This window comes from Diabrotica virgifera, chromosome 2 (genome assembly GCF_917563875.1).
Source record: "Diabrotica virgifera virgifera chromosome 2, PGI_DIABVI_V3a".
Classification (NCBI taxonomy): Eukaryota; Metazoa; Arthropoda; class Insecta; order Coleoptera; family Chrysomelidae; genus Diabrotica; species Diabrotica virgifera.
Window position 1 is genome coordinate 238,246,766 of NC_065444.1, and position 27,753 is coordinate 238,274,518.

Here is a 27,753-nt window from a genome sequence, read left to right on the forward strand (position 1 = left end):
TTTAATAAAAATAAATACTAGTAATAAGTTTCAATAATATTTAGGGGGCGGCATTTCCACGACTTGCATCATATTGAAAAGATGTACCACACGGCTCTGCCTGCTTCGTAAGAAGTTTTCACTTCTGTCGGCACTCCCACGAGTGCCCTAAATTTTTAACAACCCAAAACCCTTCTGCAAAATTACGGTTACTTTTGATTTATAAACAAATAGAATAACTATAAAACTGTTACTTGAAGATAAAATCTTTTCTTCATATTAGAAAAGCTGATAATTTTTACATAGATTTGAAAGAAATAGAAAGTTGTTCTGGGATGATAAATAAACAGTAGAAATTATTTTTTTAATTCTCAGCTAATTTATTAATAAAGTTTTAAAGTTTTATTATACGATATTATACAGTAGAAAAATTAGAATTTTTTTCGCAAAATAGTATATTGTACAAGTGAGAAAAAAGACATATTTCTCACGAGCGCAGAAGTTTGTTCCGCAAATCAAGCGAGGGAGAAATATGTCATTTTTTACGTGTTGTACACTGTACTTTTTCTATGGATGCGTTTTTGTCAAGAGTTCAAACTTCAAAATTAAATAATTTAGGTGTTTTTAGGTATATTATATGCCTAAATTGAAATAAAATACATATATTGTAGGTATTTAATATTCTTAATATTTACATACTTTATTTATTTAAAATTATAAACAGTTATATTTGAACAGTTTTGAAAGGTAATTCCTGGTAATAAGTTTGGCTTCAACACATTTTGTTTGACAAAAATAATTGTGTTCGTATTGTGCATGTTACCATGGAAACGGCTATCATATGTATGGAGAACCTTCGGAGAACCAGTGAGAAAAATTATTTCTCACTGCAATTTCCGACTTTTATGTTTTGAATGTATGTAATTGCGCATGTATTAAAGTTGCGCATTGTATAGAATCCATAGGAAAAATATATTCTTTTAACTGTTTAAACGAATTGCATTGTATGTATGTATAAATCGGTTTTAGAACGTCTTTCGACGTTGTCCGATGCCTAACTTCCACGTCCTTCTATCATCCCATTGGCCATCTCTAAGATCCCTTGTACTCATTGCTTTGGTTACCCCTTCTTTCCATGTTTTTTTGGGTCTTCCTCGTTTTTTGCGGTTTGGTGGTACCCACTCCAAGATCTTTTTGGGCAATCTTGTGCTTTCCATTCTTTGAACATGACCATACCAAATCAACTGTTTCCTCTCAATGTCTGTTGTTAAGTAACCATCTATTCCAATTCGTCGTCTTACTTCCTCATTTCGAACTCTTTCCCTACGGGATATACCTAACGATCTTCGTTTGTTTATTAATAATATTATTAAAACATTGCATATTTGTAATGTAGACAAGACGTGCATACGAATTAAAAAAAAAACATCGAAATCTCTCAACTATAACCGGAAACCGGAGCTAAATCAACTTGTAGTATTTTGAAGTTCATTAACAGTTTTGAACACTTGAGTTTCTAGTTATACCCGTTTACATGGTCCAACTAATATTCATTTGTTCAGCATCATTTTTAACACTCACAGACAATGTTTTCTAAGTATAATCGTATCCCTACTTTCACCTTTTTCTTCTTTTGGTGCCTATTCGTTTCGAATATTGGCGATCATTCTGGCTATAATTATTTTATTAACTGATGCTTTAAATAGATTAGTTGTTGTGGAGGTTCCTCAGGTTCTTTAACCATGATATTCTTCTTCTCCCAACATTTTACCTAATCGTTATAAAATAGCTGTTTCTTTTTTCTGTTTAAAATTGTTAGCTTTTTAAATATCAATAAATTTTTCGTCTACGACTAATAGCTTAAAAGTTATTCTAATTCAAAAATGAATAACCATTTTCAATTTCGTTGCAACACGAAACTACAGCCGCATCATATTCTAGTTCAATCAGAGAGTGCAGCAAGCACCTCTACCGGTTTCGAAACTTATTAGTCTCTCCTCAGGAGGCATATATAATATGCTGCTCTCTCTGGCCCAACCAGGACAAACCCCGGCGTGCAGTTACGGATTGCAACGAACGAAATGGCAGGGATGCACTAGTGGCAACTGCTAGCAAAAGACTAAGTTTTCAATCTAATAGCACATAAAATAATACTAAAAATATTATTCTACATCCCACCAGATTGAAAACAATGGAAACCTTCTCTGGTTACACCTCCGAGACTTCTAAAATTTGCAAGCCATAACGGATGCTGAGACTAAGGAAGATGAGGGAATTCTACAATATACAATTCACGTCCCATCTGCTCAGCGCGGTAAAGTTCTAACGACAAAGGTTCCCTTCGTACTCCAATCAGAGTAAACATGTAAATCAAAAATAAATAACCATTTTCAATTTCGTTGCAACACGAAACTACAGCCGCATTATGTTCTAGTTCAATCAGAGAGTGTAGCAAGCACCTCTACCGGTTTCGAAACTTATTAGTCTCTCATCAGGAGGCACATATGCTGCTCTCTCTAACCCAACCAGGACAAACCCCGGCGTGCAATTACAGATTGCAACGAACGAAATGGAAGGGATGCCCTAGCGGCAACTGCTAGCAAAAGACTAAGTTTTCAATCTAATAGCACATAAAATAATACTAAAAATATTACTCTACATTCCACCAGATTGAAAACAATGGAAACCTTCTCTGGTTACACCTCCCAGGCTTCTAAAATTTGCAAGCCATAACGGATGCTGAGAATAAAGAAGATGAGGGAATTTTACAATTTATAATTCACGTCCCATCTGCTCAGCGCGGTAAAGTTCCAACGAGAATGGTTCCCTTGGTACTCCAATCAGAGTAAACATGTAAATCAAAAATGAATAACCATTTTCAATTTCGTCGCAACACGAAACTACAGCCGCATTATATTCTCGTTCAATCAGAGAGTGCAGCAAGCACCTCTACCGGTTTCGAAACTTATTAGTCTCTCATCAGGAGGCACATATGCTGCTCTCTCTAACCCAACCAGGACAAACCCCGGTGTGCAGTTACGGATTGCAACGAACGAAATGGCAGGGATGCCCTAGCGGCAACTGCTAACAAAAGACTAAGTTTTCAATCTAATAGCAAATAAAATAATACTAAAAATATTAGAGGTGTTTGCTGCACTCTCTGATTGAACTAGAATATAATGCGGCTGTAGTTTCGTGTTGCAACGAAATTGAAAATGGTTATTCATTTTGGATTTACATGTTTACTCTGATTGGAGTACGAAGGGAACCGTTGTCGTTGGAACTTTACCGCGCTGAGCAGATGGGACGTGAATTATAAATTGTAAAATTCCCTCATCTTCTTTCGTCTCAGCATCCGTAATGGCTTGCAAATTTTAGAAGCCTCGGAGTTGTAACCAGAGAAGGTTTCCATTGTTTTCAATCTGGTGGGATGTAGAGTAATATTTTTAGTATTATTTTATGCGCTATTCGATTGAAAACTTATTCTTTTGTTATTCTAATTGTTTATACCTTAACGATGACAGTAATTTTGTAAAACGATTTTTGGTTACAAAAAATTTTTTTTAACCTATTTTGATAAATATTGATAGTTTAACTCTTAAGTTTTAATTGAAAGCTTTACTTTAATAAAATTAAAAATAATATTAAAAATAAAACTTTTATTGGGACGAAGTTTCTGGTAACGCCTTCGTGGTTTCTACAATTTGCAAACCAACCGAATGCTGAAAAACGAAGGTCAGGGGAGATTTATAAATTGCATCACACTTCCTGCCTGTTCAGCCTGGCAAAATTCCAACGAAAACTTGGTCCCGCATACTCAGTTAGGAGTAAAAATAATAGAAAATAATAATTTCGTTGTAAAACGAAACCAAGAGACGTCTTATATTTCAGTTCGTTCAGAGAGTGCCATAAATACCCTTACCGGTTTCAAGCTCGTTAGCTCGAAATCTACAAGTACCACAAAAATGGAAATTTAGCATCCTAATGTCCCTCTTCAAAAAGGGAGACAAATCGGACCAGGAGAATTAAAGGAATTAATTTATTAAACATAACAATAAAATTAACAACCAAAGTGATAACAAACTGAATAAAATTATATTATAACATTAGCACAACAACAAGGTTTTAGGTCGGGAAGATCGTGCACCGACGCGCGACACTATTTATTATGAGGCAGCTTCAGGAGATGTCATTAGAATACAACAAACCAGCATATTTATGTTTCGAGGACCTTAAGAAGGCATTTTCCAAGGTCAAATTAAAGGACGTTATCCATTTCTTGTACGCAGTAGGGGTGCCTCTAGGAATAATTAAAACGATCGAAAATATCTACTAGAACAAAACAATCACAGTAAAAGTAGAAGAAGAACTAACTGACCCAATTGAAGCTGGCAATGAGATAAGACAGAGGGATTCCCCGAGTCCTCTGTTGTTCAAACTGATGATAGATGAACTAATAAAAAAGTAAGAACTAAAAAAATACCAAATGGGATAAAAACAACTTAAAATAATCTGCGGACGACGCAATACTAAACTCTCAAAGTGAAGATGATTTACAACGTATGCTGCACCAATTTAATATGACCGCCAGAAAATTTAACATGTTAATTTCCCCAAAAAAACAAAATGCATGGTTATAACAGCAAATCTACTAAGATGTAAATTAGAGCTGGACGGTCAGATAATAGGATAAACCAGGGAGTTTAAATATCTAGCCATCACACTATCTAGCTACGGAAAGCTCGAAACAAAAATAAAAGATCAAGTAAATAGAGCAAGCAGAGCCGCAGGTTGCCTGAATGAAACAATATGGAGAAATAAAAATATCGGAAAAGAAATGAAAGGCAGAATTTACAAAACAATCATCAGACCAATAATGACATACGCTGCAAATATACGACCTGATACAGAGAGGACAAAAAAATGCTAGAAACAGCAGAGATGAAAACCCTTCGAAAAATCGATAGTAAGACACTATGGGGTAGAGCTAGAAGTGCATACGACGGAGATGCAAGGTGTATAACGTTAATAATTGGGTAAAAACCAGAAGAATAGAATGGAACGACCACATAAGCCGAATGACAACAAATAGAGTAGTAAGGACGGCAAGAGACGGTTCCCCAACAGAAAGACGATTAGTAGGAAGCCCACGAAAACAATGGAATGACAACTTACTGGAGGCACATTGAAAAAAACAGAATTATATAACATAAAAGATGAAGAAGAAGAAGAAGAAGAAGAAAAATATGAAGAAGAAGAAGAAGAAGAAAAGGATACGGATTTATAAAAGCATAAGAATTGTAAATACGAGGGATGATGCATAACTTTTGAAACTATTTGTAGTAAATTGCACAAGATGTCACAAGAAAATAGCTTCTGGACGATATATAAAATTACAGGTAGGTACCTAAATAAAATAAACACAAATTTTAGATAAAAAACTTATAATTATTACAGAGATATATATAAATCTAAGATAAAATCAAATAGGTAAGATAAAATTAAAATGGTTAAATTTCAATTATTATACAAGGAATTGTTTTTAAAACTAACTTATTGTATATAATAATCACATAGTACGTCTATTGTTAAAATTTATCACATTTTTGTATAACTCTAAAAATCGAGCAGAATGGACCGTAATAGTGTGACGTCAAAAAAGGTTTCCAAATATTGATATAAAAGTACCAAACAAAGCAACTGTCAATAGGGCTTTTCATTCACAGTTATTTGTTTCGAGCTTCTGTCATAATGTAGTATAATCCGTGTATATTAATTTTATACCCAGATTATACAACATATTATGACAAAAGCTCAAAACAAATGACAATCGATGAAAAGCCCTATTGATTATACAGGTGATTTGTGTAATCATTTTGAATTTTATTTTGTTTTAACAATCATCTGCACATTTTTTCTAAAGACACAATGTTTGTTAGTCATATCAATCATATTGCTTTTAATTTTATAAATGTTCTTACACAAAATCAAGGATTTACACACTACGTAGTATGTACTGTGTTTCTTCAGGTTTTTAACCAGTACTATTTAGAAATGTGGTGAGAAATATACTATGAGCATTGATTACAATCACGGGTACCCAACACATTACCATTTTGTAAAAATTAAACATCCTACAAGCAATATATTCCAATTATAAAAACCAAAACAAACACCATGTGTGAATTTCTGCTTTGTTTGGAAACCATTTCAGAGTAGCCAACACTGATTTGACGTCACGACTATCACGGTCCATTATTCAAAAAGTATTGTTATGATAATTTGTAACAAACTGCAATATGAAAAATTCGATTGATATAGAATTAATTTCTCTAATTTTAATGAAGTGGAATATTATCATAAAAATTATTTAATTAAAAAAATCGCCTAGTCGAGAATCGAGAAGTAGTTCTCAGATATGTGGCGAATGGTATTTTAAATTTTTTTTACTATTCAGTGGCTTCAAAACGGTTTTAAAAAAAATATATTACAATTTTACTTACAACTATCTTGTGTGTGTGTGTGTGGGAACGTGTGTGTGTTATTACTTTGGATGACCAAATTAACGAACAGAGTCTGTTCTGTATCTGTGTATAAACGTTTTGGTGATGTAAATATCGTGAAAACCTATAAACCGCCTAAGATGGGTGGGTCACGTTATGTGGATGGATGAAAGTGATCCTACTAAAATAACTATGCTAAATATGCCGGTCGGAAGAAGAAGAAGATGGGGCGACCTAAACTCAGATATCTGGACGATGTACAGGAAGATTTAAGGTAGATTGGAGTAATTAATACCATCAAAAAGCGCAAACTAGAATATATTGGCCATGTTATGAGGAATGAACAGAGATATGGATTGTTGTAACTCATTCTTCAGGGCAAGGTATTTGGAAAGAGAGGACCAAGAAGAAGATGAATATTTTGGCCTCGAAACCTGAGAAAGTGGTTGAATATATCGACAACCGGACTGTTCAAAATAACAGCAAGCAAAGTTAGGGTAGCCATGCTAATTGCCAACATCCGGAACGGATAGGCACCATAAGAAAAAGAGGAGGAGTAAGGAAATGGAGAAGACAGGCACTGGACAGGAAAGAATGGAAGAACATTTTGAGGCCTCACGAAGGGCTGTAGCGCCAACTTATGATGATGACAAAAATTTGGGCAATACATATTAATTTGTTTATAAGAGATTAAATTTGTTTAAATATAAAGAACAGTAATGAAAAATATGTAATTTGACTAAATTTTTGTTGTCGTAAAATCATAATCATCGGGATCTCTCTGTTCCTCTCTCTCTCTCTCATTTTCTCTCTCTATCTATAAATGAAATATTTTGAAAAAATAAAATATACCTAAAATCGTGTATATTTAAGAAACATGAGAAAATCGTAATTATCTTTTGTAGTTCACCCTATATGCGAATATTCGTCAGGGATTATTGTATATATGTTAATTATTTATGTATTCTTTTTTTTTAATAGAGGATGTTTATTTCATAGCGATACTGAAATAAAAATGGTCCGTTAAATACCCTATATAGTAGTGTGAGACTTCATATTGTAAGAACAGGGATTATGAGAGAAATCTAAATATGATAAAAAATAGAGGGTGTCGTATTTAAAAAATTCTATGTTTGCTTCACCATCTACCTAGTTATTATTCACCTGTAGAATTCGACATGTTTTCCTAGCCTGGAAAATAGCATTGCCTTCATTTGTTCTAATTTACCTTGTTGGATATTCTGTACCATGATGGAATTATTGACCAATGTCGCATTAAAAATTCACCCTGTATATACAGGGTGAGTTTTTAGTGCGGGATCGGTCGATACTTAGTCACACCATAAAAATATGTGAGAGTAATTGACAAAAGGATTATGTAAGTAGATCAATAACTGATGCAATTTGTATTATAAGGCAGTTAATAGAAAAATACAGGAATAAAGAAATAAACGCGTACTTATTTGGTATTCATTGATATTGAGAAAGTATATGATAGAATTCCTCAAGATATTCTGTAGTGGAAACTCAATTAGAAATGAGTTCCAGGTGAATAATATGTGAAAAGTATAGGACACATAAAGATTGTGAGATAAACATTGTTAGATACGTATATGACGGAGTAACAACTACTTAGTGTTAGGACAGGTGTAGCAAAGACTGATTAACTTCATGTGAAAGTAAGATTGCACCAAGGCTCGGTGCTTAGTTCTTATTTATTCTTATTAATGTTTATCAACGGATAAACTTATTATAAGTTAAAAAACGGATATATCTTATATCTTATCAACGGATTTAGAGAAAAAACTGAAACAGGGTAACTGTGAAAAAATATAAAACTTAGTAAGATAAAAATAGAAATTTTGGTATGTTTATTCTCAGATAGAGTTACTACAAATAAAACGAAAACTTTAGATGATAAAATTATTGCGAAAAGTAATACTTTTCGTATCCAAGATCATTAAAACAGATTAGTATGGAAAGGTGGAATATAAAGTGGAAAAAAGTTAGTGGTGGATTGTGTGACAGAAAGATTCATACGAAAATGAAGAGAAAATTATATAAAACTGTCATACGAAATTTACATATGTATGCATATTAAGGCCCAAACACACACTTGCGAGCAACAAACAATGTTTGGTTTACTTAGACTATTTTTTACTTACAACAACCTTAACAAATATCTCACCAGTACTAGTATTCATGCTACAACTATTTAAAAGTTGATTGTAGGCGTCAAAAAACATAACACATGGTTCTAATATTGTGCTGTTTTCGTCATTGCCTGTTTTGGTTACTAGCTCCACATGAATATTACATCTCACAATAAAAGTTGATTGGACAGATTGAACACGAGGTAAATGTAAAAACACAATAAACTCCTTTACAAACACATAACATCTTAAAACATCTGAAGTAATTTTAAAGTGAGATGAAAATGCCAAACAATTATGAACTTTCAAATGTTCGATCATTTGGTTAACGGTTCCTTTTTCACGACAATTTTTTATAGGGCAACTAAATTGTCTTCCTTGTTTACAGTTTATTTTATGTGATTGCATATCGGAAACTTGAATATTGCTACAACAATTACTACAATTCCTTATCTCAATCGCTATTTCTTTAGGAATTATTACTCTGCTAACAATATTACCATAATGTTCGGACAATTGAAAACAGTAGTGACATATACAATTATTATTGCATTTACTTTTGTAATAATAGAGAATTGGATGTGTAGACATTGAAAAAATGTAATATTCTTGGCATTTTACACATCTTAGATTAACTTCTGATTGTATTTTTCCACGTCTGGATTGCCCGCCTGGAGCATTTTTGAGTACAGGTTTCTTTACAGCTCCAGCGTTAGTAATTTCAGTTGTCGTCAAAACCTTTAGATTACGATCAATGAATTTAAATTTAATTTGTACAAAGTTTGACATTTTTGATATATCCACAACAACAAAATCGTTAGTACATGGTTTTGGGTCCAATACAATATCAAATTCTTTATGTTCACTACTTACACTAAATTGGTGGTACGTATTTTTAGCGTGTTCTATGTTCCCCATATAAACTAAATCTAATTTTATTGTATTTTCGGACTTCCTATAGCAAACATACAGAAAAAACAAATTATCTCCTTCTTGATATAAATAAGCACTGGGCATTTCTAAATGGTCATTCAATTTAAAATTAAATCCTGGAAAATCCAATATAGCATCCTTATGGTTGGAACGAAAGTGTCGAAGCACCAGAAAACTCGCCATTTCTTCAAAACAAATTGGACACTTGTGAATTTTTTTCAAGCATACCTAAAAACGTTTAACAATTATAATTTTAGTCCATGTGGTGAGACCGCTCCCATCTGGAAAAATTTCTGATTCGGTTTCTTTGTGGATTCCTATTCAAAAATGTCCCCTTTAAACAAATCTGAAGGGTGTCGGGCGAAATTTTTGGGCAGAAATTGTTTAAACAATTTTTTTAAACAAATACAAAAGATCACCTTTTTTTGCTCTGGAGCATATATTTTTAAGTTTTGTGGGCCATTCTAAACAAGAAAGGTATATTGTAAATTTTCTCAAAAATTGATAGTTTTCGAGTTATAGGCGATTTAAAATCTGAAAAATGCGAAAATACGCATTTTAGAGGCTTAAAAACTCATATTCAAATTAGTATTTTTGATACTAAGTCAGATATATAAATTGAACATTAACATTCAGCTTCAAGATTCTGAAGAGTGATTGCGCCTAATCTTAATTTAAACCGTTCTTTTTTAATTGTTAAATATGCATGTTCATCCGGTTTTTTTGCCGGCGAGGCGCGCTCTATTTCAAAAATCTCCAATTTTTCTCCGAAAAATATTTTTTCTAGATTCTTTAGGACATTCTAAATAAAATAAGTTTCTTAACATTTTTCTCAAAAGTTAATAGTTTTAAAGTTATAAGCGATTTAAAATCCGAAAAATGCCAAAAAATTCATTTTTGCTTATTTTAAATACCAAAGTATTATACCTCGAAATAATAATATAGCCTCGAAAATGCGTATTTTCGCATTTTTCAGATTTTAAATCGTCTATAACTCGAAAACTATCAATTTTTAAGAAAAATTACAAGATACCTTTCTTGTTTAGAATGTCCCAAAAAACGTAAAAATATATGTTCCAGAGCAAAAAAACGTGATCTTTTGTATATGTTTAAAAAAATTGTTTAAACAATTTCTGCCCAAAAATTCCGCCCGGCACCCTTCAGATTTATCTACAGGGGACATTTTTGAATAGGAATCCACAAAGAAACCGAATCAGAAATTTTTTTAGACGGGAGCGATCTCATCACATGGACTATTTTACGATTATTATAATTATCGATTTACACGAGGAACGCATCAAAATGCAAAATTTTGACGCATGTCAAAATTTTCAATGTGTTTTAAATGTATTAATTTTTTTCGAATCCTGAGAAAACTAATAAGTATTTTTGAATAATTTAAACGCAGAATGAAAGACTACTTTATTACCGAGAGCCGAAAGTTCCTTAAAATAAATAAAAAATTTCTTTTGATTTAAAAATTTGCAATTAAAAATCACACTAAATGTTCTCTTTTATTTTCACCCCTGTAACTTATTAAAATAAACATTATAGAAGTTTTCAGGGACTTTCGGCCCTCGGTAATAACGTAATCTTTTATTTCGCGTTTAAATTTTTCAAAAATATTATTAGTTTTCTCAGGATTCGAAAAAAATTAATACATTTAAAATACATTGACAATTTTAACATGCGTCAAAATTTTGCATTTTGCTCGGTTCCCCTTAATATAAGAATATGTTTAGTAGACCAGGGCGGATCTGTGAAAAAACGACCACATTTGGATGCGAATTGAACTAATTCAAAATTTATTTCAAAAATTTTTTTCGACACCCTGTATAAATAATTATGTTGATATTTATATTAATTAATAGAGAAAAATTAAATAACCTCTCAAATAAGCTAGCACACGACCCCTATTCTCATTTAAATAATCATCGATTACGTCATCAGATCATCACTCCCAAATATACCACGTTACTAATATGATATGCCTACATGTCAAAAATAATTTAAAAATAAAAATCGACCTGTTTTAGCATTTTTCCTTAAAGTCGCCAGATTAAGAAAAAATAATAAATTTATTTCTTTCATTTGCACCATATTGTATAAAAACTCACATTGTAAAATGTGTCAAATATTTTTATTCTTAATTTTAATTATTATAAACCTTTGAAAAAATGCTTACTTTCTGGTTTAATTTGTTTTAACTTCTTTGCTTATAAACATTTTTTAACATAGAAAGTCCCATTTTAAAGAGTAAGTATTTTCAAGAAATCATCTGTTGAACGTTTTCATCTACAATGCGTAGTTTTTTCACAACATTGAAATGACTGTAAAAAAGTTGATTTTTGCTTAAATGTTAATAAAAACCATGATGCAGTAAAAATTTCGATACCTACAAGATGGTCTGCCTTTTCTATTGACTTTCCCCAGATAGTCCAGATGAAAGATAGCAACTAGTAATTTTTAAATTTTTAAATCCTTCGATTCCTGAGGTAGGTACTTATAATACCGAAGATCAATAATAAACAAAGTATCCCGAATAAAGTATGTGCCTTCTAGTGGCGGGATACGGGCAACAATACATTGGCTTATAGGGCAGTCCTTACAGTAGGGATCCTGGCCTGTACAGAAAAATGCAGGCGGGTGTGGGGTAATACTGCACTTTGGTTGCATTGGTGGTGTATTGGCTAAACGTGCAGGGCATGGTATGGTGCTGATAGAAAAGGCATTCAGGCATCAAATATCCAAACAAAACCTTTCAGGCCATAAAAATGAAAAGACCTTCTCTAAAGATATAAAAACTTATACTGAAATGATGTCATCTCCTGAGGTAAAATATACCGGAAGTAAAATGAGCCTCCGTTCGGATCGCCGGGTGAGGACTATCTCAGGGGGAACACCATTGCAGGTTAGAAAAATCAGGATAGGGTCGTGGAATCTTGGTAGTCTTACAGGTAAGAGTCTGGAGTTAGTGGATGCGCTCAAACGAAGGAGAGTTCAAATTGCTTGCATTCAAGAAACTAGGTGGAAAGGTCAAAGGGCTAAAGAACTAGGTGAAGGTTACAAATTGTGGTATGCAGGGAGTAGTAACACTAGAAATGGAGTTGGCATAATTGCTGATAGTGAAATGAAATGAAATAATTGCTGAAATGATGTCAGTGAAATTTGTAATTGATAAAGAGGTATTGAATGTTGTGTGTGTGTGTGTGTGTGCTTCTCAAACAGGTCTGGGTAAGAATGAAAGAAGAGCATTCTATGACCAATTAGGAGACGTCCTGAGTGATATTCCGTCAGAGAAGAAAGTTATAATAGGAGGTGATTTCAATGCACATGTGGGCCAAGCCAAGGCAGGATACGAAGCAATACATGGGGGATTAGGCTTTGGAACTAAAAATGAAGCTGGAGATGACATGCTTGAATTAGCAACAGCATTGGATATGGCGATTGTTAACACATTCTTTAAAAAGAGAGAAACTCAACTTATTACCTACAAAAGTGGACAACAACAATCCCAAATAGACTACTTCATGATAAGAAAAGAAGACATACGTGAATGCAAGGACTGCAAGGTAATAGTTAGTGAAACAGTAAGCCAACAACATAAGCTGCTTGTTCTGGACATCGAAGTAAAAAGCGAAACTAAACAAAAATATCGGAGAGGACCACAAAAAATCAAGTGGTGGCTGCTAAAAGATCAGAAAGAAGGTCTATTCAGGAGAAGAATAGTAGAAAAAATATGTTGGAACATGAGAGGAAGCCCTAATACAATTTGGAGAAAAATGGCCAGTAGTATTAGAGAGACTGCTATTGAAATACTTAAGAAAACGTCAGGAAAAATGTTTGAGGATAAAGAGACTTGGTGGTGGTGAAAGAAAGTAAAAGGAAAAATAAAAGAGAAGAGAAAATTATATAAAAAGTGGCAAGAAACCAGATCCGACAAAGATCTTCAAAACTATATGGTGGCGAAAAAGGAAGCGAAAGTAGCAGTAGCAAAAGCCAAAGCAGAAACGTATTCAAACCTATACGATCAACTTGATACCAGGGAAGGCGAAACGAAGATATATAAAATAGCCAAACAGAGAGCAAAGAAAGCAAAAGATTTTAATCAGATTAGATGTATCCGAGATGAAAATAATAAAATACTAGTTCACGAAAGGGATGTCAAAAAGAGATGGAGAAAGGGAAAGTACTTTGACAGCTTATTAAATGAAGAATTTGACAGACAGCCTGTAGAGTCAACGGAGACAGTAGCAGCAATGGTCACCAAAATCACAAACGAGGAAGTGGCTCAAGCGTTTCAAATAATAAAGAAAGGAAAAGCGGTAGGACCAGATGATATTCCTGGAGAAGTATGGAGAGCATTGGGAGAGACAGGAACAAGGTGGCTAGCAGGTCTATTTAATAGAATTATGGAAGTTGGTCAAATGCCAGACGAATGGAGAAGCAGTATACTTAAACAGTACCTGTTTACAAAAACAAGGGAGATATACAACAATGTACAAACTACAGGGCTATAAAACTGCTTAGCCACACCATGAAAATATGGGAAAGAGTAATTGATATACGGATACGTGAAGAGATCAAAATATCTGAGAATCAAGTTGGCTTTATGCAGGGCAGCTCAACAACAGATGCAATTTTCATTATAAGGCGGTTAATGGAAAAATACAAGAGTAAAGAAACAAACGCTCACATGGTATTCATTGATCTTGAGAAAGCATATGATAGAGTTCCTCGAGAGATTCTGTGGTGGGCACTCAATAAGAAAGGAGTCCCTGGTGAATATGTAAAGATTGTGAGGGATATGTATGAGGGAGTAACGACTAGTGTTAGTACAGGTTGGTGTGGGAGAGACTGATAAATTTCATGTGAAAGTAGAACTGCACCAAGGCTCTGTGCTTAGTCCGTATTTATTCTCATTAGTTTTGGACCAGATAACAGCGAAACTACAGGGTAACATTCCATGGTGCTTAATGTATGCTGATGATGTCGTGTTGGTAGGAAATAGTGAAAGAGACTTAGAACAAAAACTGGAACAGTGGAGGCAAGCTCTGGAGGAAAAAGGTTTAAAACTTAGTAGGACAAAAACAGAGTACATATTTGGAATGTTCATTTAAAGATGGAGTTACTGCAAATAAAATGGTATCTTTGGATGGTGAACTGATTGTAAAAAGCAATAGTTTTAAGTACCTGGGATCGGTATTACAGAGTAATGGAGAAATAGATGGAGATGCATGCAGTAGAATTAGGGCTGGATGGATGAAGTGGAAAGAAGCGAGTGGTGTGTTGTGTGACAAAAATTCCAATGAAGCTGAAGGGAAAATTCTATAAAACAGCCATAAGACCGGCTATGATGTACGGAACTGAATGTTGGGCAGTGAAGAAGAAAGAGGAACAACGAATGCATGTGGCGGAAATGAGAATGCTTAGATGGATGAGTGGAGTGACAAAGAAGGATAAAATTAGAAATGAGTATATTAGGGGAAGTCTAGGTGTGGCAGCAATTGATGCCAAAATGGGAGAGCATAGGTTAAGATGGTTTGGTCATGTTCAACGTCGAGACGTTAATCACCCCATACGAAGAATAACTGAAGTGCAGATTCCTGGAAGGAGTAGGAGGGGAAGACCAAAAAAGACCTGGGGGGGGGGAGACGATAAGGCAGGACATGTTGTTAAAGGGGATTGACATTGATATGACCCAAGATAGAATTGGGTGGAGAAATGCAATTAGGGAAGCCGACCCCGCATAGGGATAAGGCAAAGAGAATGATGATGATCAATAATAAACAAAGTAACCCTACATCGCACCAAATTGACATAGGTTGAATTGAATTCACGCCAAATAAATGAGAAAAATATGACCAGTTCTATTTCATCAATTTCTTATATTAACTTAGTGAACTCAATAACGGCAAAATTGGATGTCAAATTATATACATACATCCAGTTTGGCCTTGAAACTACTTAATGAATTTATTTTTGCTGTAAAGCGACATAAAGAAAACAAATCGGTTAAAATAATCCAATGGTTTCTCGTTTTTGCGAGAAATTTTTAATTTTTTACAAATAGTCATCAAATTCCTTTTAAAAATATTATTTATTTTACTTAAAAAAAGAAATTTAGCGACGTAGGTAATGTAGGTATGTATTTATATACGAATGGAAATAAGTATATTTTTTATTCTCTATGATCTGATTGGTCCATATATAAATAACAACAAAAACCTTTATAGTGTTATCGTGTTTTGTTAGGAAAAAAATAACTACAAAAAATCGAAATATATATCTCTTTAAATTTATACATAAATCTTATCTTACCTGTTCGTGATCCTGCACCTCAGAATATCTTAACAATTCTCGACAACCATCAAATCTGTTAATACATTTAAATAAAATATTTTCAGCAATTTTTCCATATTGTGATTCTACCGCTTGTAACATAATATGGTTTGAATGTTCCTCATTTTCATTACATCTTCCACATTGCATAAGCCTATTTGGATAAACTTTTACCGGTTTCACGGACAAATATTTATGACAAAAATTGCAAAGTAAAGTTTCTAATATATTATCGGGAAGTATAAACGCCATAATAGTATCATATAGGTAATAGAATAACGAAATATAAAAATAACAATATTGTTGCTTTAATAGTCAATCACAAAAAACACGAAATTAAAAACTGTATAAAATATTTACTAGCCACTAGCCGAAACTCTAATAGCCCAAAGCACAGTATATGCAGTATATAGGTTTATACAACAATTCGTATAAGCAAAAAACTGTGCCCAAAGTGTGAAAACACGAGAGTTCTGGTTTGGGTGCGCATTGACAAAATTCGAAAAAGTGGGGAAAGCTTCATATTATTCTGATAGACCAGGAAAGTAGCAAAATCAAAGCTTTTCTCATGACACTCTTTGGTACGGGTATTCAACAACTGCTTTTGATAAATTTGGTGTGGACAATATTTATGTAATATAAAACAAAATATGCAAAAGATTAAAAGTCATTTTTCACTTATAGTAGGTACGGGATCCGAATACAAGTCGACCTGCACCATCTGCTTTCCTGATGAAACATTTTTTTTATTAAAGGACATCGCACACATCTTATGGAAAATAGAATGTCACTCAAATTCAATAAAATTTATACAAATAGATTTGTTTTAAATTAACGGTCAAATCTTATCATTGCGCCAACTCCATATTTTCAATAATAAGAGCAGAAATTGATATAAATAAATCTGAAATCAAATGGATACGTACATAAGTTAGAGAGAAAAAATATTTTATAATACCCAAATTGTCGGTACTCCATAAATCAGCGGATTAGTTTCACTAATCCGCTTAGACCCAGCGGGGTTTAAGCTCTTTCGAATAGCACCCAGCGGGGTTTAAGCTCTTTCGAATAACTTTAATTGCAATGTGCGCCGTAATTAATCATAATTAAGAGTTGGCGCAATGATAAGATCTGACCGTTAATTTAAAACGAATATATTCGTATAAATTTTATTGAATTTGAGTGACATTATATTTTCCATAAGATGTGTGCGATGTCCTTTCATACATAGATAAATATTTCTAGCATGGGTTGCCTATCAAAATCGTGTCGTAGCTATCCTTAAAGGGGGGCGTAGGGGTTGAAATCAATATTACAAGCACATTTTTTTGAGAATTATTTTATTTTTAAATTAAATAGGCATATTCAGTACAATCCACGGTACAATCCATAGATTATTCAAGAAAAAATTCAAGGAAAAATATTGAAAAATAAGGCAACCGTGGTAAACTTTTAAAGACACCTCAAAAAACAATGAATTTTGCGGTGGACGTCAGAACTCATCATTGGATCATCATCATCACGTAGCGCTACAACCCTGGGTGGGTCCTGGCTGACTGTACAACTTTATTCCAATTTGTTCGGTCTTCCATCAACCTAGGGTCAAATGGGATGTTCATTTTTCAGAGATCTGCTTGGATGTTATCTCTCCATCGCATTCTGGGACGTCCGAGTGGTCTTTTGCCTGTAGGAATCTCCTCCCATACCAGTCTTACAATTTTCTCGTTATGAAGTCTGTGCACGTGGCCTGCCCATCTTAGTCGCTGTGATTTAATTTCTTGGACAATATCGGTGTCATTGTAGAGTTCTTTTAATTCGAGGTTGGTTCTGATCCTATACTGATTTGTGTTAATGTCGTGGTGAGGTCCGAAAATTTTTCTAAGTATTTTTCGTTCAAAATGTCTGAGCTTTTCTTCGTTTGATTTGGTCATGGTCCACGTTTCGCAACCATATATTAGTACAGGTCTGATGATGGATTTATAGATTTTGATCTTGGAACTTTTTGTAAGTTTTTTTTGTTTTTATAAGCTTGTCCAGTGCGAATAGACAGCGATTTGCTGATTGGATTCTGTCTTTTATTTCTTCAGTAACATCGTTGTCAGCTGTGATTACGGCCCCCAGATACTTAAAACGTTGTACTCTTTCGAAATTGTAGGTGTTGACCGTCACATTTTGTCCTATCCTGTCTCTTCGTGTCGTTCTATTTATACACATATATTTCGTCTTTTCGTCATTAATCCTCAGCCCTACTTCGCTTGTTGCTCCTTCCACCTTGTTGAACATGGCCTTTGTGGATAGGATGGAGTCTCCAACGAGATCAATGTCATCTGCGTATGCTAGTAATAACTTGGGACCTTGAACCGATAGCAGTTCTGTTTTTATTTCGGCCGACCTCATGGCTTTCTCTAATACAAGGTTAAAAAGTAGTGGAGATAACGCATCACCCTGTTTGAGTCCACTGTTGATTTCGAAGCTGTCAGACAGTTTATTATTTACACGTACTTTTGATATTCGACCCTCCATACAGACTTTAGTCATTCGAATGAGTTTCTGTGGTATTGAGAACTCCGCCATGGCATTCCATACTTGGCTTCTTTCTACGCTGTCATATGCCTGTCGAAAGTCTATGAAGAGATTGTGTATGGATCTGTTATACTCCCATCCTTTTTCTAGAAACTGTCTCAGCGTGAATAGTTGATCTATTGTGGGCCTGTTTGTCCTAAAACCGGCTTGATACTCTCCTAGGACATCTTCAGCATAAGGGGTCAGTCTACTAAGAATGATGTTTGAGAGGATTTTATATGCCGTGGTTAAGAGTAAAATTCCTCTGTAATTCGCGCATTTTGTTTTGTCCCCTTTTTTGTGGATGGGCACTATGATGTTTTCCTTCCATCTTGCTGGTATCGTTTCTTCTAACCATATATGTGTTATTAATTGGTGAATTTGGCGATGTAGTGTTTCTCCACCGTATTTCAGAAATTCTGCTGGTATCTCGTCCGTACCCGGCGCTTTGTGATTTTTCAGCTTATTTAATAATCCGGTCAACTTAGACATCAAAATGCTTGGCAAATAACAAAAATTGCCGGAGAGCCAAATTTTGGTGGAGAGCTATGGTATACCATAACAAATAAAGTTTAAAAAGTCCCCATCGATCCCATGTGTGCGTCAAAAGTTATTCGGGGTCAAAGGTCAAAATTTGAGATTTTTTGGATTTTTTTCGAAAACGGTAAGTTTTATCAAAAAAAAACCTCAAACCAAAGTTGTAGATCTTAACATTATCTACAAAAATTGTCCTTACAATTTTTTTCCTAAGAGTTACCATTCCTGAGATATCGCGATTTTAAAAGTTACTTTATACATTATGCACATATAAGCCACGTATATACATTATGTGGCCCTTAAGACAAGTATAAATGCCTATTTGTGTCTCTTTTATATAGTATATTATACTATTTTGAAAATATTTCTTCAAAAGGTAATCAGTCCCAAACTGAATTTCCTCTATCCACGTGGCCTTGAAAAGCTATACCATTGTTTAAAAAAGAACAGATTGTCTATTATAGGCAATGGCTACAGTATTGTCCGTAGGTCTGGTTCATAACATTATCATTGTATAACTAGACCAGACATTATAATTGTGTAGATAAACAATGATATTATCTGTTTCTTTTAGTGCTACAGGTTCAGTTCAAGTGAATATAAGTACTTATTACAAGCGTCTACCATTTAGTACCGTTACCGTTATTTGTACAATTTTATAGTTTTAAAAGTGTCTCAGTTTTGCTTTATTTGCAATAAACTTTTACATATTGAATATTGAAGTGAAACAAGCTAAAAATAACGCAGATGTCCTTATAATTGGGACAGCAATTGAAAAATTTAAGGCAACAAACACAATTGTAGTTGGTGAAGATGTTGATTTGTTGGTACTGATTACTGCAAGGACTCCAGTAGATAAAGTTATTTATTTTCTGAAACCTGGAAGGGCTCAACAGCGAACAGAAATATATTCTTCAAATAGTTTATCGGCTTATCCCAAATGCTAAAAGTACATTTTATTTTTACATGCGATAACCGGCTGCGACACTACGTCCGCAATGTACAGAAGGGGCAAAACGTCAGTACTTAAATTATTCGAAAAAAAAAAAGATTTGACTGACTGCTGTAAAGTTTTTACATAACTTGATTCTACACCGCAAACAATAATTACGGAAGGAATTCGCTTTCTTCTTGCGGTTTATGGAGCTCCAAAAAAATTATTTGTCTTGATAAATGCCGATACTTAACTTTTGTAAAAAAAATACGCGAAACAAGAAACAAGTACAACTATCATGTCTTCCTCCAACATCAGCATCTGCTTTTCAACATTTGTATCGAGTATATTATCAAGTTCAAACATGGCTAGGCAATGAACTGAATCCAGAAGATTGGGGTTGGAAATTAATAGATAATACTCTGGAACCGATTAAAACCTTACTCCCACCTGCTCCAGAAAAACTCCTTAACACTATTTTTTGCAATTGCAAAAAAGGTTGTAGTGCCAAATGTGGATGTAAAAAAGTCGGGTTGCTGTGTTCTCTAGTGTGTACCAACTGCCAAGGTCAGTCTTGCTCAAATGTCCAGTTTAGTACAACAGAGGAAGACTCCTGTGATTTTAATGAAGAGACCAATGACTCAGTCACATTTGAACAATTTTTGAATATCCAGCAAGAGGAAGAGGAAGAAGATGAAATCGAAGAAGACTTGACTGTTGAAGTAGACTTTCAAGAATATGAATCTGATTAAAATATCTAAAGAAATCAAAACAATAGTTAACCTAATAATCAATAACAATATCAATAATCAATACCAATAATAAGGTAATATCTAGAACTTGACCGGTATTGTTTCCTTAAATTATCCCAAAATTGTCAAAACAGTTAGTGCAGTAGGCCTACAGGGGAGACCACGGGAAAAAAAACGCGCCGAGTACACTACCTCACAGGTGGTGTGGAAACGTGTGCATATCATGTATAATGTGACTCTTTTAATCGCGATATCTCAGGAATGGCAACTCTTAGGAGAGAAATAGTAAGGACTATTTTTGTATAGAATTTTAAGATCTACAACTTTGGTTTAAAGTTTTTTTTGATAAAACTTACCATTTTCGAAAAAAATCCAAAAAATCTCAAATTTTGACCTTTGACCCCGAATAACTTTTGACGCACACATGGGATCGATGGGGACTTTTTAAACTTTATTTGTTATGGTATACCCTAGCTCTCCACCAAAATTTGGCTCTCCGGCAATTTTTGTTATTTGAAATGTCTATATAGACCGGGTTATAAGGCCTTTCGGGTTTCTTCAAAAGAGGGATTTTCGACTAGCATGTCTGCTGTTATATAGATCTCTTCTTTATATCATGGTAAACAAAAAATGAAAAAAGATTTTATTAGCTTATATGAGTGTCTCAAGGTAAGGCTGTCGAGTTTTTTTAGTTTTATCTAATTTTGACATTTTGATATCACTCAGAAATCAAAACAACGAATTTTTTTGCAAAAAATGGTGAAAATCAACATATTTATTGTTGTTAAACAAAAAATAAGCATAAAACAAAAAATATCTCGACAGCTTTACCTCAAGAAATGTCTAAAGAAATATATACAAAATTCCAGGTGGGTTGGGTCCGTACCCAAGTAGTTTTTGAGTTACAATGTCTACAGCCTTTGAAAAAAGCAGTTTTGAGAAAAACGCGTTTAAAGTATTGTCCACTTTTATTTTCAATTTCTTTTTTGTCTGTCAAATGGTGAAGTGATGCACACCGGAATATGTTTTTGAATCGCAGAGTAATTTACAAAAGAAAATGAGAACAGCTGTTGTCCGTTTCTCACTACGTTCAAGCGCGCTGGCGCTAACTTGCTGCAAAGAGAGTCGAAGGTAGGGAGGTAGGGAGATAGTGTTGAATATCCCTATCTTAGACTCGCTTTGTAGCAGATTCGCGCCAGCACGCTTGAACGTAGTGAACAACGGTCAACAGCTGTTCTCATTTTCTTTGGTAAATTATTCCGCGATTCAAAAAAATATTCCGGTGTGCAAAAATCGGTGTTTTGATTTCTGAGTGATATCAAAAAGTCAAAAGTCGATAAAACTAAAATTACTCGACAGCATTACCTCGAAGAACTCATAAGGTAATAAAATCTTTTTGAATTTTTTGTTTACCATGATTCAATGATGAGTTCTGATGTCCACCGCAAAATTCATTATATTTTGAAGTGTCTTTACAAATTTGTCGCTGTTGGCTTATTTTTCAATACTTTTCCTTAAATTTTTTCTTGAATAATCTATGAATTGTACTGAATATGCCTATTTAAATTAAAAATAAAATAATTCTACCATTCTTTCAAGAAACATGTGCTTGAAATGTTGATTTCAACCCCTACGGCCCCCTTAAGGATAGCTATGACACGATTTTGATTGATTTTGACCCATGCTAGAAATATTTGTCTATGTATGAAATTTAATAAAAAAAATGTTTCATCCGGAAAGCAGATGGGTTCAGGTCGACCTATATTCGGATCTTAGACTAGTGGGTGGTCCGATAAATACTTAGCCTCTCCACCCGATGGCGCCACTTTCGCAAAAGAAATCTATAATCGTGTAATACATTTAGATAAGACGAAAACGACGGGTTCTTTGGAGAAAATATTCCCATGAGATTTTTTTGCATAGTCACATTCGTGAGACATTCCAGAATAAGAAGTCGCCCACGCGAAAACTGGTCCAAATTTTTTTTAACAATTTTCAACGAAAACTTTTCGTTTATAAATTTGCAAAAGTCTGTGTGTTATTGCGTTGCCGCTCCTGCAATACTTAGAGCAGATGTATCGATGGATTCTTATGTAGTTTTGTCTTATGAATCCAAATCTGAAAACGGCATTTCGATATCTCTAACCGTCTTCGAGATAATCGACCTCAAACTCTAAAATGTGACGTCACAATCCGGTTATTTCCTACCACGCACTAAACGTCAGCTGAAATCTTTGATTAGGAAATAGGCTACTTTTTTAATCTGAATTTGTTAAGCAAATGTTATTATTTACATTTGAGTTTGACAATTCGTGAATGTCAAATTAAATTTTAAATTATTTAGCTATTTAAAATATAAATGACATTTTATAGTGAATTTAATTATTATATAAAATAATATGTGTAATAAATGTATAAAAATACAATTTGAGTATATTTTGAAAGCAATAATACATATTATACTATATTAATAATGAATCAGTAGAAACGATTATATTTAAATTTTGTAAATTTAACTCCACTCGACCAGCGCACGACCACACAACTCAAAATACAAGTACGTAAATACGGTTGCGTGAAGCGTGGCGCAAATCCGTGGAATTTACGAGACTCGCTCGGTCTGTAGATCCAAGTAAAGTTCATCAGTAAAAAGTATCTTTATCATGCATGTATTATTTATTTTACAATATTGGAAAATTGTTATTTAAAATGTGGTTTGGAATAAAAAAGTATGTTCTGATATATGAAATTACATCCTTCTAATGGAAAAAAATATTTGACGAATTTCCTAAAATTATGGATACCAACATCATTTTCATTTATAACTCTTGTATTTTTAATTTGACGAAGAAAATTTATTCTTCATAAAAATCTCTTCTTGGTCTAAGATTTATGATGCAACTATCATGAATCAAATTTTATTAATTTTATACGAGGTATGTAAAAAATATGAATTTCGAGTAAAGTATCTTTATAGTTCACAACATTTAAATTAGAATGATATATTTGCACATTAAAACATAATTTTTAATTCTAAACAGCTTTTCGTAATAGCAATTTTCTATATTATGAATTTAAATACGTATATAAACAAAGTTTTTGTTATGATAATGCTCGCATTTTCAGCTTGTTTTTAATCAAATTGCAAAAATCGATATTTTCTGCCCGGACAATTTTTTTTAGGTTATTTGGACCATTTTGGATAAAAAAGGTTTCTTATAATTTTTCTCTAAAGTTGATTGTTTTCGAGGTAAAAGCATTTTAAAATTGAAAAAAAAACGAAAAATGGCGATTTTCAAGGCTTAATAACTCGGTTAAAAATTATTACTATGAAAGTCAGAAAGTGACTATATCAATGTTTTAAGTCCCCCCTACAATATCCTGAAGAAATTTTTGTCATTATTTGATTACTAAGCTGTTATTTTTAAGTAATAATAATGAGCGCCATGCACGTATTAGGCGGCCGGCCATGATGAGTGCGAAAGAGATGTCATTTATGCGTCAATGGCGCATCTCACTCGCACTCACATTTACAACCGCGTCAATACGATCTTACCGCTCATTATTAATAATTAAAAATAACAGCTTAGTAATAAATTAATGACACAAATTTCTTCAGGATCATGTAGAGGGGCTTTAAGTTTGGTTTAATCACTTTCTGACTTTCATAATAATAATTTTTAACCGAGTTATTATGTCTTAAAAATGGCCATTTTAGCTTTTTCCAAATTTTAAATTGCTTATAACTGGAAGACGATCAACTTTTGAGAAAAATTACACGAGACTTTTTGTCCGGAATTGTTCGAAAAATCTAAAAAAAAAAATTGTCCGGGACAAAAATTAGATTTTTGCAATTTGATTAAAAAAAATTGTTAAAAAAAATTTGGACCACTTTTCGCGTCAGCGACTTCTTGAACCTTATTCTGGGATGTCTCACGAATGTGATTACGCAAAAAAATATCATGGGAATATTTTTTTCAACGAACCCGCCGTTTTCGCCTTGTCTAATTCTCGTAGACGCTCTATCTCATAATATTAGCCAAATCGGACTCGTAGTTTTGTTTTGACCGCGTGTTTAAGCGGGCGTGTTTGGGGATTTTAGAAAAATGAAAAAATAGCAATATCAGCCAGTGATTCGGCTCTTGTTAGAAGGAAAATCCCTCAGCGAAATCAAAGAGCGCTTGAATTCTGTAAACGGTGACCCTTCTCCTTTGATGGAAATCGTCAAAAATTGTTTTAACGAGTTTCAACGTGGTGGCACGTCGGTTTTTGATAAGTCACTCCCAGTTGCCCCGAAAACAGCTACCACTGAGGCAGAGCTGGGCCGGGTACTGATAAATTGTACTCGGGTACAGAGTACCGGGTACTTTTCATATTTGAGAAACGAGTACAGAGTACCGAGTACATTGCTCAAAAAAAGTACTCAGAGTACAATACTCAAAGTACAATTACTTACCCGAATTTCTCGGGTACTTATTTCGAATACATTCTAAAATACAGGGTGTTTCATAAAGAATGGGTCATAGCCTACCTTAGATTCCTGAGGTTAAAATAGGTCGATTTAGGCTAACTTACTTTAGTACAAACGTTGATAGTAACCGAAATACGAAAAAAGTTAAACTTGTATTTTATTTATTTTTGAATATTTCCTGACAGGCATGGAACAACAACACGAAATTTGGTAAGTGGTGCTGGTACTGTCCACCCTACTAAATTATGTTAAACAAACGTTTCTGGCTACTACCAGAGGCGTACGACGGGGGAACGTGAATGGCTGACCCTTCCCAAATTCTACGCCACTGGCGGAATTGCTATTTTAGTGCGATTTTTTGTCTCCAATACTTTCTATGTAAATAACATACTCTTCATTCGTAACGATAAGCCATTAGTTTTCGAGATATTTGAAGCTAAAAACGAAGGAGCATAATACATTAATCAAAATAAGTGTGCCTTTTCATTTTTAACTTCAAATATCTCGAAAACTAATGAATTTACCGTTACGAATGAAGAGTATATTATTTGCATAGAAAGTATTGGAAAATCTAAAAATTATGCTAAAATAGCATTTTCATCAGTGGCGTAGAATTTGGGAAGGTTCAACCATTCACTTTCCCCTGTCGTACGCCTCTGGTAGTAGCCCGAAACAATTATTTAACATCATTTAGTAGGATGTATAGTTCCTACACTTTCTGTCAAGTATCATAAGGATATGTCAAAGAGTTTTATAGTACCGGGCACACATAGTTCTTAAAGTTTTAAATAAATAATAAATTATTAAAAAAAGAATACTTTAAAATAATTTGACATATCCATGTCATACTTGGCAAAAAGTGTAAGCACTGTACACCCTACTAAATTATGTTAAATAATCGTTTTCGGCTACTACCAGAGGCGTACAGCAGGGGAAAGTGAATGGTTGACCCTTCCCAAATTCTACCCCACTGATGAAACTGCTATTTTAGCATAATTTTTGGATTCTCCAATACTTTCTATGCAAATAATATACTCTTCATTTGTAACGATAAAGTCATTAGTTTTCGAGATATTTGAAGTTAAAAATGAAAAGGCATACTTACGAATATGTATTTTGATTAATGTATTATGCTCCTTCGTTTTTAGATTCAAATATCTCAAAAACTAATGGCTTTATCGTTACGAATAAAAAGTATGTTATTTACATAGAAAGTATTGGAGAATCAAAAAATTGGACTAAAATAGCAATTCCGCCAGTGGCGTAGAATTTGGGAAGGGTCAACCATTCACGTTCCCCCGTCGTACGCCTCTGGTAGTAGCCAGAAACGGTTGTTTAACATAATTTAGTAGGGTATATAGTACCAGCACCACTTACCAAATTTCGTGTTGTTGTCAAATGTCTGTCAGGAATATTCAAAAATAAATAAAATAAAAGTTTAACTTTGACACCCTGTATTTCGGTTTTTATCAACTTTTGTACTAAGGTAAGTTAGCTTAAATCTACCTATTTTAACCTCAGGAATCTACAGTTAAGCTATGGCCCATTCTTTATCAAACACCCTGTATAACCCGGAAAATGTAAGAAGGTAATAATTATCTCTGCATCTCTAAACATATTTATGAGTCATGAAAACATAAAATGATGTACAATTCCAACTGAAATAAAAAAATAAGAATTTTAAAAAGTTAATCATCGATTAATGATAATCAGTATAATACCACTCACACTCACTGATTAATTTTATTGGCGTTTAAGATAACTAATTTTTAAAAGTTTTCATTAGTATTGCCTGTATTTATTTACACCTTAGTTTAAAGTCTATCTTTTCAGCAACAAAAGGCAAAATAAAAAGTCCTCATGATTCGCGTCTGCTTGACTTGATGAATGGACTGTTCCTAAAAACGGCGTTTTTGCGTGTTGCTGTTAATTTACTCTTCCACATGCAGCGACAAGTTTAGACTTACAAAAAGTACTCGGAAAATGTACTCTTATAATAAACACGGGTACCGGGTATTTTAACCCAGATGCTACGGGTACGAGTACCAAGTACTTTATTGAAAATGTACTCGAGTACTACCTAAAATGTACTTAGAGTACAAAATTCGGGTACTTGTACCCGGGTATTGCCCAGGTCTGCACTGAGGATAACGTGAAAGAAGTCCACGATCTCGTATTGGTAGCCCGCCTACTGAAGGTGCGTGAGATAGCTGAGACAGTATGCATCTCAAAAGATCTCGTTAAGACCACTTCATAGCAGTGTCTGATGCTGTTTAAGCGTGATCCAAATGAGTTGCTACGTTGTTTCATAACCGTCGACGGAACATGGTTCTACTGGTATACAGCAGAGACCAATGAACAGCAGATACAGTAGACGTCACTTCGCGAACGTGCTCCAATCGGCCAGAAAGGTGATGGCCACCATTTTCTGAGATTCACAAGGTGGGATCTATATCCACTTCCTGGAAAAGGGCAAAAAGATTAAAGAGCTTTACTATGCCGCAATATTGGCCCGATTCGACGCCGAATTTCAGAAAAAATTCAGGAATTGGGGAAGAAAAAAATACTCTTCCACCATGACAACGTT

At 33.9% G+C, this 27,753-nt stretch overlaps 2 protein-coding genes across 3 annotated transcripts in view; one reads left to right on the forward strand and one right to left on the reverse strand.

Moving 5' to 3' along the window:
- Positions 1 to 16,277, reverse strand: part of LOC114330888 (uncharacterized) — a 41,892-nt gene extending 25,615 nt beyond the window's left edge. The window contains exon 1 of the mRNA XM_028280312.2: positions 15,890 to 16,277. Coding sequence (XP_028136113.1) covers positions 15,890 to 16,162 — 273 coding nt within the window. The 5' untranslated portion in view covers positions 16,163 to 16,277. The remainder of the gene's footprint in view (positions 1 to 15,889) is intronic.
- The window catches only part of LOC114330885 (neuroendocrine convertase 2), a 423,318-nt gene that overhangs the window by 363,579 nt on the left and 31,986 nt on the right, over positions 1 to 27,753 (forward strand). The window lies entirely within an intron of this gene.